At 38.6% G+C, this 16,530-nt stretch overlaps 3 protein-coding genes across 7 annotated transcripts in view; all 3 read left to right on the forward strand.

Annotated features, from left to right (window-relative positions):
* Positions 1-6,769, forward strand: part of zc3h18 (zinc finger CCCH-type containing 18) — a 39,797-nt gene extending 33,028 nt beyond the window's left edge. For both annotated transcript variants that reach the window (XM_069181136.1, XM_069181135.1), the window contains 4 exons: positions 53-240; positions 799-895; positions 4,799-4,892; positions 5,954-6,769. In XM_069181136.1, coding sequence (XP_069037237.1) covers positions 53-240; positions 799-895; positions 4,799-4,892; positions 5,954-6,158 — 584 coding nt within the window. In that variant the 3' untranslated portion in view covers positions 6,159-6,769. The remainder of the gene's footprint in view (positions 1-52; positions 241-798; positions 896-4,798; positions 4,893-5,953) is intronic.
* Positions 6,770-14,007: 7,238 nt separating this feature from the next.
* Positions 14,008-15,747, forward strand: il17c (interleukin 17c). Its single transcript, XM_006641274.3, has 3 exons — positions 14,008-14,160; positions 14,318-14,565; positions 14,952-15,747. Exons 1-3 carry the CDS (start codon positions 14,152-14,154, stop codon positions 15,202-15,204), a joined length of 510 nt encoding a protein of 169 aa, XP_006641337.1. The 5' UTR covers positions 14,008-14,151; the 3' UTR covers positions 15,205-15,747.
* Positions 15,748-15,998: 251 nt separating this feature from the next.
* tango6 (transport and golgi organization 6 homolog (Drosophila)) overlaps positions 15,999-16,530 on the forward strand; it is a 41,753-nt gene continuing 41,221 nt past the window's right edge. For all 4 annotated transcript variants that reach the window (XM_069181250.1, XM_015368289.2, XM_069181251.1 and 1 more), the window contains exon 1: positions 15,999-16,110. In XM_069181250.1, the coding sequence (XP_069037351.1) occupies positions 16,059-16,110 (52 nt within the window). In that variant the 5' untranslated portion in view covers positions 15,999-16,058. The remainder of the gene's footprint in view (positions 16,111-16,530) is intronic.

A 16,530-nucleotide genomic window follows, 5' to 3' on the forward strand; every position in this document is an offset into this window, starting at 1 on the left:
TGTAAGGTAGCTTTAGCAGTGAGTGGTTGTGAAAATGTTTTTGTTCTTGTAGGAAAACCTAAAAAGGATGAGCCGTTCAAAGAGGAGCGAAGAAAGCCGGAACCCCCTCCCCAGCCCCCCAAGCCCACCGCTCTGAAGTCGGGACAGAGTAGCAAACCCTCCCAGCAGCACCAGCCCCCCCCTGGACCGCAGTCCGGCTACGGGTCCCACAAGGACATCAAGCTTACGCTGCTCAACAAGGTACCCCTCCCCCTTTGGAGCAGATACAGCTGGCTGCTGCTGGGCGAAAAGTCTGTCACCTTCGGCTTTCGTTTGTGCAAGCACTGTGAGACAGAAAACATAAGCCCAATATCAACACTCCTTTATTGCCATAGGGATTCATGCTGAGGTATGTCTCCCGAAGTACAGGCAGAATTAGAGTCATAAGTATAAGTTGTAAGGACATCGTGTTGTCCTCTGTCATTGAGTTAAGGTTAAACACTCATTACTAACGCATGGCTCGCTAGTTGTATGCGATCTTTACAGTGTTGTCCGAAAGATGTTTGTTCCATCTGTTCATTGCAGTCTCTCTGTAGGTACAGTGTGGCTCATAGTTCAAGGATGAGCAGACACATGTTAGTGGGAAGAAAGTATACACAGTCCGTATCCTTCCCAGAAAGGTGTGAGGTTTGAGGCAGTGAGCCAAGTCGAATCACTGCCAACGATTCCAGTGTGCATGTGGAATGTGAAAACAAAATTAGATTGACTGTCGTCATGTCAGTTACATGCATCTGTTTTTCATTAAAACTTGTTTTTCAGCAAGCTGATAAAGGAAACAGGAAAAGATACTTACCATCAGACAAGGATAGGCCAACTTCTCCACTAAGCAAAAGAATAGCCATGTCACCGGAGAGAGGTAAGGAGATTCGGGCTTTCTTAGACTTTCGGGAATTTCTACCATATAACTCCTTATCATTAACACATCTAGAATTACCAGTTATGCAATGAATAATCGCAATACAGGGTGATTCCGTTACTTAATAAAGTGTACAGTACTTTAGGTTTCAATATCAAATTGCATTCTTCAACTTTAATTTTTACCATTTTGGCATTGTTACAGAGTGTATTTCACCGAGCAGGGGGTTTAAGTGTTAAACGTATTGTTGTCCAATGTGTGGTGAGAGCTGGAGTGTATTGCCTGCCAGTTAACAAATAAGTTAATAAGTGGAGCAGTTCCTGAAACCTCAGTTGTTTGAAGTCTAAGAGTGAAATGTCTGCCTGGCAGCCATCTTATTTAAGCAGAAGCCTCATTTTGACGTGGTAATGGTATTGTTGCAGGAATAAAACTTGCCAGGTTTGGGATTAATTGGCCAAACAGTTTTTGCCTTGGAGCAGTTTGCAATATCGAATCTATATCAATAAGAGTGTTGATGTTTCAAAATGGTGAACAGTTGGCCATCCTGGTTTAAACAGGAACCCTATTTCTCTGACACTAGAGTGATATCTACCACATTTGGAATTAACTGGCTGCTTTTTTTTTTTAAATGAGCAAATGGTATTACTGGACTCATTTCACCTAATGTGGTGATGCAGTGTGGGCATATCGCTGAAATATATAAGGTGCAAATTCTGAAGCAGTTTTGGAGGTTTTGAATCCTGCAAAGTTTCAAATGTTTTGGTGCTGCATTTCCCAATACAACTGTGGTTTAAATTGGAGCCCCTGCAAAACTTATGTTAACTGTATTGCCGTCAGAATTGTATCTACCAAATTTGACGTTATTGGGTCTAGCAATTCTCGAGCAGGATGGGTTTTACCGAGCCATTATTGACATGGTGTTGGTTGGGCAATTAGCATACCTTTTGCAAATCAGAAAGAGCTTTGGTGGTTTATGCAGTCTGTCAAGTTTCTATTCAGTGCATCACAGACATTGTTATGAATCACATAACAAAAAAGAAGTGGTAGTCTGGTGACCATCTTGGTTTTTGAAAGAATCCCATTTTTACATGTTTACATCCTGTTGTTACAAGAATTATACATTGCAAAGTTTGGAGTTAATTGTCCAAACAGTTGAACAGGCAGCTTATGATGTGTTGCTGGTGTAAAATTATCATTACAATTTTTCAGGTTCAGAATTTTGAAAGCTTATATTATTGAAATCTAATCTGCCATCAGTCAGCCCTTAAACAGATCTTGAAAGTGATTTTGAATGTGTGGGTCAGACCACCATCAAGGTTGACACAGGATTGCAATTTAATTTACAAGTTGTGTCCCAGGGCACTTTACTTGCATGAAGTTGCTGGGTTGTCTAGTCTTTGAACACTTAAAAGTGGAAAGAAAAAGAACCCTTACTATCACAAAAATCTAACCCTCTTGATGACAAAATATAAATGAATGTTATTCCAAAAAAAGTTTGAAACATTTTTTCTTTTACTATAGTCCTAAAACATTCCATTCAGTTCTTCTGGTGCGCACATTCTAAAGCAAGTCAGTGTCACTTACCAGAACATTTCACTTTGTAAATTTGTGTGCAAGAAAGTTTTTCTTCAATGAACAACTTCCTGGTATTGTCATGTGGTTTTTGTTTTGAGAAACAATAATAAATGTTATGTATACCCATTCTTCAGTCAACAAGACAATGCCAAACATAGATAATGGACCAAATGTGGCGATGCCTAATATTACATTTGTTCGGTTGATTAACCACAGAGGAATAACATTGATTTCCTGTTTATTACATTTAGGATGTCTTACCCTTCTATCTATATCATTTTCTGCTGCAGGCTGTTTGGGAAGTGTTCTTTTACAGTTTCAGTCATTTCCTCACTTGCTGTTTTGATGAGCAAATTGCCATACTAGGGTGTTGGTCTTGCTGTTTTGACAGGAAGTGATGCAATGTAACCTGCAGGGCAACAATATTTTTTACCACTTAGCATTGTTCATTTTGGACGTCACTAAAACATGCACTGGAAAGTTCTGATTCCTCACAAAACCTTTGTTATCTGACACTGAAGACTGTAAGGTTTAATTGTTCTGTTCAATGGTTATTGACAGCTCTAGGTGAGGCCTTTGCTCAATATTTTCTCTGGGATTTCCTCTTATTTATTAGAACACTGTATGACACATTGTCAAACAGACAACATCATTAACCCTGACGTAACTGGGAGTAGAGGACATTCCTAGATTGCATTCTGCTCTTAATTACTTAGCACTAATTAAACTTATCATATCCTGTTTTGATTGTAAAGTAGTTTTTCATGTTGGGTAGGTTTTTTACGTCAAAGTTACAACCTTGTCTTTGTTTTTGCGTATGAATAACTTATAAGCATTCCTGGCTTTTGGTGGCAAAATAGGATTAATCATTATGGAGAATTTATTGTATTTTTGCTGTATGTTATTTCTTGTGAAAGTGCCTTGCCCTTTCACTTTCAGTTTGCAGTTTTTAAAGATGAACCCATATCTCGTGAGGTACCCCCAAGGCCTGGAACTTTCACAGATCCAGGTCTTGTTTCTCCTCTTGTGATGCAAGTGTTGCCCCACAGGGGTCTATACATTGGTGCCGCTGCAAGCTTGTCGATGTGTTTAAACACCTAGATGACTGCCTTTCAGTTTGCCCGAGTGATTCGTTGTGTTATGATTCTGAAGTGGCCTTCTGGGAACCCTAACACTGTATTTTTGGAGTGACCTGTAATCCATTTGTTAGTACTTTATGAATGATCCTTAGGTTAGGTCCTTAGCCAGTGGATCAGTCCCTATGTGAATCCAACCCAGGTATTTTGTCCATTATCACTAGTAGACCACTAATACTATGCATATAAGCTATGTTTCCATAGTAAAGCTCTAATACACGGCTTACTAGATGCTGTTGGGCAGACTAGTTTTTGACCAAATGTCTTGGAGTAATATTTCAGTTATGGATACATGAAACTTGTTGTTCCTTCCCCCATGTTTCCCATGTTTTATCGGTCAAGTTAAAAAGTCAGAGAAGCTATTGTTTACTGGATGCTGTTTTATTGTGTTGTGTACAAGGAAACACTTTTGTTTTAAAGTCTGAGAGCAGTGTTTATTTTTAGGGTTTCCATTATGCAACACCTATCCACGGAAGTGCCTTGAGTAATGTTCAAAGCAGTGAAGCAATTTTTTAAAGATATCACTTACATAATTATTTTTGTAAATATTGTGTGAACTGTGGGTGTAACGTCTCTTTCACACTCCAGTAACTTGGCTAAATAACACCAAAGTATCGAGTAGTAGCCCATTCACTGCCCAGTAATCAAAATGAAGAGGAACAGAAGATTAGTAGAAACTTCAGAGGATGTGAATTAATCCTTCACTTTTCAGATGTGATGCCAAGTAATCTAAAAGAGAAAGGTGTAGCATGGAAATAATCGGGAAAACCGCCACTAAATTGTACAAAATTGTTACAAAAGTAAGCTGTCCATTCACATTTGGATTATGTCTTTATGCTGTAGGACTTCTGTAACTGTGAAACTGGAGCTGAGTGTTTTCCTTTGACACTTTTTGGTTTGTTGAGTGATTTGGTTTACTAAACACAAAACATGTTTTTCTTAATGCCGAGAAGCCCGATTTCAAAGTGACTGAGTAAACCGTGTGAAAAAGGTGTGTGAAGGAGAGCATTAGTCTAAGCTTAAAGGTTGAGATCTTCCGTTTCTCTGAATTAGAATATGGTAGACCAGGCAGACAATCTAGTTATCGGGACTATTTAAACTGCATACGGTTCTGAGAGGAAATGTCACTTCCAGCATTCTTGGGCAATGCATCTATGAGAGTCCATAGACACTCTTTGCTGTCCCTTTGCAGGTCGGGAAAGAAGAATTCCAGGACGGCCCGTCTCCCCCAAATTGGACCGTCCCAGAGGACAGGGCCAGCGACCACCACCAGCCCAAGCAGAGAGGTAACCTTATTATTCCACAAAAACATTTCATGAATTTAGCATTAGCATGAATTTTAAACCTGAACTAAATGATATTGTTTCTGAGTAGTTAAGAATGATAATCAATGCAGTGTTTTTTACTTGATATCCAGTTTGATTTTTAGAGACTAGGACTTAACATATATACCATGCACTTTTTTGCATGCACTTAGGTAATTTGCCTTATATATCCATCTTATTATAGTATATATCCACATAGTGCATATAGATTTTAAAAAATATGGTGTCAAGAAAAGTCTGTAACTGTAGAGAATGCGTTTCTCAACTGACGCAAAGGATGAAATTTGCTTAGGTGTAGTAGGTGTATATAGGTGTATATATCAAGGAAATGGCAGAATCGGAGCTTAAACCAGGAGCACTTTCTGGAAGTGAGCTCTTTTCCTCATTTATTGTTCTACGTGCTTTGTTTTCCAGTCTTGAGGCTTCAATTTCAGTGTTTTTTGGTATCAGAATTGGAATTAAAACCCAGGCAGCTTGTTTCTCCAACAGCCTAGTCAACCAATTTAAAATGTCAAGACTACTGTCCTCTCTTTCAGGTCTTTTAGTATGATTTTCAACACTTTGATCTAAAATCTAATAATTGTAGTAACGCAGCTACAGCTTTGCAGAATTTGATTTTACAAAAATGCTGTTGCAACATAATATTTTGCTCATGTTCGTGCATAAAATGTGGTTATAAAATACATTTAAGTTCCCTGAATTATGTTGTGCCCATGTGTTAGAATTATGAGAGCATCACATGTGCCATTTTTAGTTCTACTAGGTAAACTAGTTAGTTTAGTTTTGTTGTAATAACAGCTCCAGTCATTAGAAAAGATGCAGCAGTTAAAAACTCCTGTCCGTCTTATGCCTTTAGTAGGGAAAATGAGAAGAATTCTTCTGTTTCTTCATTTGACTTAAAATTAGAGGTATCCGCATTCATAATTTGAGTTGAACCCTAACATCCAGTTTCATCTCCCCCTCCTCCACTTGCCCCTGTGTTACTGTTGGGCTGCTTTTGCACTCCCTGGTTTTCCTTTCAGGAAGCGCCCACTGTCTCCTCCGCCCAAGTCCTCCGGCAAAGGCCCCAGCCTGGCGGGCAAACCTCCGGGGGGTGTTGGGTCGGCCCCCCCAGCGAAGTCCAGCAAAGCCAGCACGCTGTCCCGGCGCGAGGAGCTGCTGAAACAGCTGAAGGCTGTGGAGGACGCCATTGCACGCAAGCGGGCCAAGATCCCCGGGAAAGTATAGTTACCAAACCGTTTCAGCTCAGAGACAGAGGGAAGATTTTATATTTAAGACACAAATGAGAGGAAGCAGACACCGTCCTGCTGCTTCTTGAGAGGGGAAAAAAAGGCCTCAGTAAGTTTCTTATTAAAAATGGCAAAATCTTTGATATGTTTTTGTAAGATTCTTTGCTGTGGACTGTGAATGCTAAGACCCACCTCGTACTTCAGGCAGTTGGAGGAGACGTTGGCAGTAACATTCGGAGAAGCAAAGAACATCACATCCACAGGCCCTTGCCCATGGAGCCTTTCTTAACCAATGAACTGTATTCTACTAGATCTGTGCGTTTAGTGTTTTCAACATGATATTCTTCAATTTCTTACAATGTACGACTATAGAGATAACAAATGACTGTGATGTGAAGTATTTTGCCTTTCTTTTGTTTTTAATCTGGCACAGAATTTTTTTCCTAGCTCTTCCTAAATAAAAGATAATCATTCTTTATATTAATTGTTCCATATTTTAGTTCATACGGAGTGTACCTGGTTGTATTTGGGATGTTGGCTGAATAAAAGTAAGACTGCATCTTGGTTTCATGACAAGAAAAACAACAAAATAAACTATTTTGATAAAGAGATGCTTGAATTTTGGAGTGTTTCCTGAAGTGTGGTTTGATGTTTTCTTCTATGCTAGAAGGTCAGTGTGTCTGTGACTTGTCCAGGTCTTTAATGAGCTGAATAATGAGCTGATTCAGTTAGTTAAGGTTACAGCCGGACTGCAAACTACTGTTCTAGAGCATCATGCAAATGTTTTCTTCTTTTTGTGATTTATCATGGAAAGCACCAATAAAAAACAATGTGTAAATAGCAATCATGCTACAAAACATCAGCTGATAAAAAGATGGAAAGACTGTGCTGAAGACTTTATGAACAAGAGGTGGTTGAGTTGCATGGTATATATGCTTGATCATATATACTATATAACTGAAACAGAGTTTAAAAAACAGTTCTTCCCCCTCAAGTTTTTCTCCCTCATGTGTTCTTGTATCTATTTTCCACGCCTAGCTCTGACTAAAATAAATGATGGAATAACAGAATAGCCGGAGGCAAAAGCTAAAAATGTCTGAACTTCGGAAAACGGCGAAAGCCTTCAGATGTGATAAAAAAAGCCTTCTGGGTGATAAGACAAAAGAGTAGCTGAGCTCATTCCTTTGGCCCCATGAGGAACTAGGAAGATTCTATTGGTATTTACCTTTGCGCTCATTTAGGTGCATCAGCTGAGACTCCCAGGAAAAACAAAGGTCCAGGCTCAGCTGGCTCAGTGGCTGTAGCCTTTCAAAAACAAACATTCTCTGCCATTTTTCCCCAATGTAAACTTTTAACTGTTTGTTCTCGCTGAAAGCATTTTAGAGGTCAAAGCTCTTGAGTAGTAAAATGAAAGTGTAAACTGGGAGAACTCCACAAAAAGGCTTTGTCCAGAATGTTTTTATATTTTTCCTTCTGGTCCCAACTCCCACCTTGTAGATTTGATGCTAGAAAAACAGTATTTTGCATTATTATTGTCACCATAAACATGCTTTCTGACCTCTTGTATCTTTTTTTCTCCTGGTCTTGGCTGCTGTGCACATACACACAGCAGACTGGATGCATTCAAGGTGAAATTTACAAAGATCAGTTTGTCCTTGAGTTTTTTTATTGCAATTTAGCCGTTGTGAATTTGAATTCTTCAGATAGAATATAATTCAGTTGTAAATGCATCCAGTTGATCCTTGAATTTGCAAAAAGAAACCCTTCAAATTTTGTGAAAGCAATAGAAATAAATAAACCATCCAATTGTATGAAAATGTTCTCCTAAAATTGTCTAAAACAATTTTTTATGGCAGCAGGCAACACTTTTTTTTTCCTTTGCAAAGCAAAATCAAATCATCTAGCCCTGTTTTGTGATTGTGATTCTCAGGGTGAATGTCCAGATTTGAACCAATGTCCTTCAGGTTACAGTATAAGATCCAGAATCAGAGCAGGTGTTTGCGCAGCCCTGGGAATTTCTTTCCAGAATTTGTTTTTTCCAGAGGGTTTTTTGTCATTGTTGCTCCAGATGATGTGATGTGATGTGATGTGATGACAGGTGACATCATTAGACGCCTCAAGGCACAGTAACTTTCAGGTTGCTGTTAATTCTAAAGATTTTAAACATCCATCAGTGAACAATGAAAACATTGCACACCCTGTGCACTCATTGTATTCTATTCCTAAAACAAAGTTAACTTAAAACTGATTTTACCAGAACTGTATACTCTACGAGTTTTTGGAAATAATCCAAGTTCAGCCCGACCAGTTATTCAGATCAAATATTTGAGCCGTCATTGGTGTTTTTACTTTTAACCGGGAATAACATGAATACACAAGATGAAAAGTGTTCCATTTCAAACCAATGTAGTTGCAAAAAAGGTTACATTCTCATGACAATAAGTACACTGCTCAAGGGGGAGTTTCTTTAAGAAATGTCTTGTCCGAAAAACTGAGAATAGTATTACTGTTTCTAAAATACTTTCGCATTTCCCACATTATTGCCACAATTAAAATGGATATGGCTCCAGAGATTAATACATTATATTTGTATCAGTTATCATGGAAATTATCATCTAGTGCTCAATTTAATTACAATTTAATTGTATTTATTGGTTTGTTTAACTCGTTTTCTTATGTCTTAATTACACTTTCAGTTTAAGTGCTCTTTTATGTAAACGTTTTTGCTCTGGAATTTTTATACTCCCTTTAACCCTCCATGTTATTGAAATGAGCATTGTTCCAATGATGGAGAGAGAACCAACACAATAAATTACATTCCCTCCATTTTTGTTTTTATTCCCAAGAATCTGCTGCACATTGAAAGCCTGTTAAAATTTGACAAAAATGTTATTTTATTGATTTCGGTTACGTTTTTCTTTAACAAAACGCTACCAGTTTCCCACAACATCTAGGAAAATACCACATTCTTGATAACCTGGGAAATTTTCAAAGCCGGGCACAAACTCCAGTTTTAAGCAAACTCTTACTGGGAAAAATGTAGGTCAATGATTTATCGCATTGCATTCTAGTTAATAAGTGTTATGGGTTCTTTTGGTCTTGGTTTCATTACGAAAAAATATTCCCTGCCCTCATGGTCTTTTGGACAAGACCTTGAAAGAAAAAGCAGTTCAAGTTAATTCAGAGAAATGTTAGAAAGTCCTCTCCAATTTTTATTCAGTGAAAAAGACTTCCCCCACCCCCCCAAAAAATAAGAAAACACTAAATCATGCTAATAAAAGTCTACTTGGCCCTTGTGACTAGATACAGAGAGAACTTAAAGTTCCCCATTACATAATTAGACCTGTATTATTTGAACAATACTTCCTTTTTTAACAAGCATATTTTATTTTTATTGCAATTTATTGACAAAAGCAGAATAGGCTTGTATCCATTTCAAGTTGACCATTCTTTGAAAGGTAAAAAAAAAAGATCAGTCATATAACGAATTATATTCACAAAGTGAAATTAAGAATTTCAGGATTCTGTGATTCTTCGTTCTTCCCGGGACATAGTTAGCCTTATTTTATAGCTCTAATATTCTTAGAACAAAAATGTACAAAATAGTACAAAAACGACAGTTTGACCTTTACGCCTTTCTTCAACGGCTGATATTTCTGCCATTCTATCACAAGTAACAGGTCACTTGGTCTTCATCTCCTCTGAATGAGATGCTAACACTATAACTGTGCACCATGTAGATCATACCGCTCATTTCTCAGGGTGTCCAGCTACAAACAGCAAGTGATGAGTCGTTAACCAACCAGGGAGCTTCTGTTCGTCAACACTGCTTCAGATATTAAAGCAGATTCTAACTCTGTTTCCTTTGGGCTGTAATTTTTGGTTTTCAATATGTGCCAGGAGATTGTTTCTTATTGATACTATAGAGTACCAAATGATTTCAATTAGATAAAGTAATTTCACCATGAAATGGGCTTTTGAGCTGGGAGTTTTCCCTTTAGGAAGTGTAGACCTGAAGCTATGTGAGTAAACTGTTACTCTTATCATTTTAGTACAAAAGTGAAATCTGAAAACCTCTTTCCTGAGTATGAGTATGAGATTTGCCATTGAAGGATTGTTTTTATATATCTTTTTTATAACACCATGATAATCTCAAAATCACTGTACACTTTCTGTGTAACCCAGTGGTTACCTGAAGCACCAATAACTTCTCAACAGTAAAAAGTTGTGTTTAAAAAGCTTCTTTGGTAAACAATATGTCCTTGTGATTCTGACATAACATGTAGACTGCGAGTAGCTACAAATTATTCAAGAAAACGTAAGTTTTTAGAATGGCAAGAATGGAAAGTCAACCAGTCGCTGGAAGAGGGGGCGCTGTGAGAATTGTATCTTCTGTTATCTGGCTAAAATAAAGAGAGCTCAGCCACTCATCCTGGGAAAACTGACAGAGAAAGAGAGAAACTTTTTCTTCCTCTCATGCTATTGTGCCTTGGCTTCAGCTGAAATAAAGGCCTGGTGCTCATGCAACATTGCACCGGTTTTCCACCCACAATTACCAACCAATTCTGTGTAAACATCTGCACTAAATAGGCCTTAGGTTTAAAATCTTTATTTTCATAGCCTTAATTACAGAATAATGTTGTTTAAGAAAGAGTTGGTTTTAAGTTTTAAGAAAGCATTGAGCTTGAAACCAGGACTTTTTTTATTTGTTATTTCGAGCTCATTTAATTAAGTGACCTTGGTTCACTGATTTTCCGTCCTGCCAGCAACTTCTGATGAATTTCTAAATATTTCCACACTTTTCACTGTATATGCAAACCCCCTGTTTGCCTTTCTATTGTTTTACTTCATTGTTTAGAAAATGACTTTATGGAGGTAACATAAACACATCAATGTCTTGCACATATCTGTTCTTCAACATCGTTACCACTTGTCACTATAAAGAACATGCTTTTTATAATAAGAAATAATTCCTTACACTCGCTTTTCTGGACACTCCACTCAAAGACCTTTACTGGGGATCCCCTCCACCACCACCAGTGTGCAGCCCCACCTGGATGACGTGACGGCAGCCAGAGTGCACCAGTACACTCACCACACACCAGCTGTCTGTGGGGAGGAGAGCAGAGTAATAAAGCCAGTTCAGAGATGGGGATTATTAGGAGACCAGGATTGGTAAAGGCGATGAGGAAATTTGGCCAGGACCTCAGATTTATGTCTCCTCCAAAGGACTATAAAATTATCTCTGTTATAGTGGGAACTTGTCTATATTATGTTGCTTTCACCAGATGTCTATCCAGTCCTAGAGACTTTCTAAATCAGAAGCAATCACAGAAGAGTATTCAGTAAATTCACACTTACAATTCTCTGGCATCCAATTGTTTCTAAATCTATGTATGAGGAAACATAAAACTGAATGTCATGCTGTGATCTGTCAAGGGGAACTTGTCTATACTAACAACAGAGAATCAGAATGTTTACACACTGACCCAGTTATGCAATTAAGAAAGTGGTTGACAAAAATAAAAAAGACATTACTTCTACTTTAAGTGACTGATTACTGTGTTTTACTGTGTCAAGTGTTTACAGTTTGTGGTTGTACTGAATAGCCAAAGGCGATCATACTGATACTACAACACTGCCAACTAAAATCAATTTGCAATGATTTATTGTTTCTGTTACGTAATTTCAGGAAAAGGTCTGAAAGAAACTCCAAATGTAACTATTCTCTATAGAGTAGAATAGAAGGCTTTGTTGCCATATGTACATCTACAATCAAATTCCTATTTGCGCCAATCTCTCAGGATATGCACAATACAGCAGACTACACAGTACGACAGACAGCACCACACAATGTAGACAGTACATTACAAAATGGTACATGATAAATAGTGATAGTATGTACAGTCAATAAACAAACAAAACCACAAATACATGGTAGAGAACAATAAACATGTGGTAGTGAACAAAAATATATGGTAGTCCAAGTCAAAAGTGCACAGTGCAGAGCTGCAGTGAGTTCGGAGGCACTGCACAGATAGCAGTTTATGATGAACCCTGGGTAGAAGCTGTCCTTAATCCTAGTGGTCCATGCTTTAATGGCGTGCTACTGCCTGCCAGAGCAACTTCAACAGATGTTAATTAGAGCAGGGAAGGTAGTGGTTATTGGGGCTCCTCTGGAAAATTAAACCTTTCCTAACCACTTGTGTGCAGGAGATCAATCTGCCCCCAGGAATTCCCATCAAAGGGCGGACTCCTTATTTCTGAAACTCCTCTGGAATCAAAACAAGCTGGGGTGCTCTGAGGTCACATAATTCCGTTCAATTGAATTTGGATAAAAGTTTAAATGATCTATGTGGGTGCATATATGTTATATTGTTTGTACATATAGATTTGAACTTAATTTTAAGTGAACAAAAAAGTCTGAATGTGATCAAAATGCACGACATTTAAAAAGGGACAGTGAAGCCAATTGTGTGTCACTGATTTTCAACACAGGGAAGGCAGTGGTTGGAACCAGACAGGTCCATCAACAGGAAGAACCTTCGTCTTAAGCAATGAAACTACAAAGGGACAGTCCCAGAGGCAGAAGGCAAAGAACAACACACTGGTCAGAATGCCAGTCTGCTGTAGGGCTCACACACACATGGCATGGGGGCAACTCAGAGACGCCATTGAAATGTTCCAGACATTGTGTAAAGGTTAACTGGGAGGGGTGAGGTGGGGAGAAGGGACATATACATCCCACACAGAAGATAGCCCAGTAAGGAATCGAACCCACAACCCAGAAGCTATGAGGCACCAGAGTAAACCAAGCCACCCAATTCTATAGCACCTATTATATAGTCTTTCCTATAGCCTATTATATAGCTTTCTTCCACTACAAGGTTTCAGTCCCCCCACAAAACTGTAAGATTTTAATCTGTCTAATATTGTCTGTTTAGAGAGAATAATAAAAAATATTTGAGAAAGTTTTAGAGGGGGTTACCTCACCCACCTTTACACCCTGGTGGTCTAGTTTGAGGTTTCAGTGTGAAGTAAAAAATAAGAAAGCCTCATAACCTTTAAAGAAAAGGTTAAATAACACTCCGAATTTCTTTGCTGACATGGACGCAGTCCACACAGAATTCCCATCCACCTTCTGATTTCATTTGGTCTCAATTATATTTTTATCATTGTGTCAAACAGAAAATAAGAAATGAAATGACCCTGAAGTGGTAAGGTTAGGAATTGTTTCGAGAGCTTTTTTAGTTTAGTACTATTGTTGATGCCTGCATAAAACCTGTATCTGAGTGGTTTAACGTAATATATTTTCTTACTTTCGCATTTAGGATAACATAATTACACGGGCATGAAGGACAGACCGAGAAGTGATAGTTCACCTATTCTTCAAATGTCTTGATACAATTTTAAATTCATTTTAAGCTTATGTTGGCAATCCCAAAGTATTGTATACAACATTTTTCCATTGACGTTTTGCATGCAGATAGCCTGTAAAAATATTGTTTAAGTAATTAAGTAATCTGCAGTTAGGGCTTCTAAATGTCTTGATGTAATACGCAGAGCTCAGTTATACCTGTAATCCGTTACGCGCAACCGAAAAATATTTTTATGCGGGTACCTTCACCTGGAGAACCTTATTTGAACTGGCTTTCATTTTTTAGCCATTAGGTTTTCTGAAGAATATGATGTTACTGCATATCGAATATTAGTCTCTCGTTTTGATTTCAGCGTCTGACCTCATCTTCTAAAATAGGCGCCTCCCCCTTAATTCTACATCGTAGGTATGGAATCCAACTTGGGGAAAAAAAAGGAAGTCAAAATCATGTAAATTATTTCTTTGGATTTTCCCCAGGACAAAAGTGAGTTGGAGCTACAGTATAAATTTCGACGGGCAAATTATGGCAGGAACACAGAGCACACTCCTGAAAGCCAAAGAAACTAGCTGGCTGTCCTTGCTTAGGAGCTCAACCACTTGACTTTTTCCAGACATGCTGAAGGTACGTTCATAAGGAAAACCAGGGCGCTTTACACCATTATTCTCTGACATACGGACAATGTGGTCAAGCTTTCTTTTAAACTTTAACAAGAAGTGCGGCTTCTTGCGTTGGTTTCCTCTTATACAAGACTGTATATATTATTTTTTCTTTATTGCAGATCCTGGTTCTCTTGGCCGTGACACGATTGTGTTTGACGGAAGGGCATCGCTGCTACGCAAAAGGGGACCTGGAGAAACATTACAGGAGTTTCGTAGGACGGATGGAATTGGAACGGTACCCACCGTATTACATGGTCAGGGAGCTGGAAAGAAACCCAGGGAACACGCATGAGGATTGCCCGAACTACCGCGTTAAGCGTCCGATGGGGGATCATAGTCGCCGCTCCATCTCCCCCTGGCGGTACAGGTAAGGACACTGCCTTTCCTTATTCCTCAAGGTGCGCTATGCGTCTCCAGCAGAGAAGGGATAAGAGCCGATTCCACTTTGCAGACTTTGTTAGGTTGCAGCTGTGAGATTAGACTCGAATAATGTCATTAAGCACATGGGTGGAGATTAAACCATCTAAGCCTAGCGTCAACATTTTAAAATTCCCACCTATGTAAACAAGTTTAAAATAGGTGCTAAAACCAAGGCAGGAAATACGTACTGTACAGCAGTTCAGGGATGTGCGTGTGTTTTGGTTGATGTTAAGAAAAGCGTTGGTTGCTTGATGAAAATAAGGCAAGCGATTTATGCGGCGGTTTTTTCTCTAACGGCGTTTTCTCTTGTTCCCATTTTGCTGTCTGGTGAAGAATCCATGTGGATGAAAACAGATTCCCGAAAAAACTGGCCTATGCCGAGTGCTTGTGCTCGGGATGCATCGATCCTAAGGACGGGACGGAGAATCTATCCATGAACTCTGTCCCCGTGGAGCAAACCATGATGGTTTTGAAAAGGATAGATTGCCCGCATCGCAAGTTGAACGAGAGGAAGTATACCTACGTTGTGGAATATATAAAAGTCCCAGTGGCTTGCACATGTGTAATACCCAAGACCCATTCTTAGCCTCTTATAGAGGATAATTGTGTCTTTTAACTCTCATTGTAGTGACATGAGTCACATATATACGTGTTGTGTTTGTTTTAAAATGCACTCTTGTTATTGTAAGTGATAACATGAACCGAGTTGCTTATATTGATAAGCTCCGTAAGGCATGTTTTTACATGAATTCGAGATTTATATGGAGTCGTTATTTATTTTATTTATGTATTTATTTAGCTATTTATTTTTATTCATTCATAACTGTCCTCATTTGTGATTTAAGGCAGCAGAGGTTATTTATTGTACTTATCAGATTACGTAAACACATTTGTTAGCATTGAACTGACTTTATTTCTCATTATAGTATAAAACATTCAATATTTAAGAATGTAAAGAGCACTACTAGGCGTAATGTAAACTAGTACAACTATGAAACGACCGATGAAAATATGCGTTGGGAAACTAATCTGATTTTTGTATACATATCATTTTACAAGACGAACATAAAAAATGCATTTGTTGTTATTTGTAATACCTTTGTATGGCTGTTCAGGTTAAAATAAACTACTGGTGTAAATTCATTAACCTCGTTACATTTTTTCCTTGTCGGGTTTCAGTCTTGTTCTGCTTTAAGTGAAATACTGCTCTCACACGCTGAGTAACAAGTCAGTTTTAAAACCTTATTATATCAACAATACAAACAAGAACATATATAACATATCAATAGTAACGAGAGCTCCTTACAGCTCTTCGCCATACTCGTCATTAAGGTTGGACGAGGATGGGCTCATCATGGGAAGGTATCGTGACGTCTTTTCAGTGCGACGCGAAAGTGTTGTTGATTTGCATGGGACTCCTACCCACGTAACTTAACAGAGATGTTGGTGAAACTCCTGGAGGCTCTTGATATTCTTATTAAACCTGTTGCAGGTCAGTGACATGTTACGCGTGTTGAACAGTATTGTGAGTTTTTGTTGCCGCAAAAGTTGTCTTGTTTCATCCGTTGTCTCCCCGTTAGCTGTGCATACCCAAGTTCTGGACACTGGAAAGCGAAACTTTCTCCAGAATATAATAATAATAATAATAATAATTGCTTACACTTATATAGCGCTTTTCTAGACACTCCACTCAAAGCGCTTTCCAGGTAATGGGGATCCCCTCCACCACCACCAATGTGCAGCCCCACCTGGATGATGCGACGGCAGCCATAGTGCGCCAGAACGCTCCCCACACATCAGCTATCAGTGGGGAGGAGAGCAGAGTAATGTAACCAATTCATAGATGGATAATATGAACGATATTATTCGCTTTTTCGTGTTACTGTAGCACAGGTTCGTTTTCATATGTTTT

Source organism: Lepisosteus oculatus, chromosome 20 (genome assembly GCF_040954835.1).
Source record: "Lepisosteus oculatus isolate fLepOcu1 chromosome 20, fLepOcu1.hap2, whole genome shotgun sequence".
Classification (NCBI taxonomy): Eukaryota; Metazoa; Chordata; class Actinopteri; order Semionotiformes; family Lepisosteidae; genus Lepisosteus; species Lepisosteus oculatus.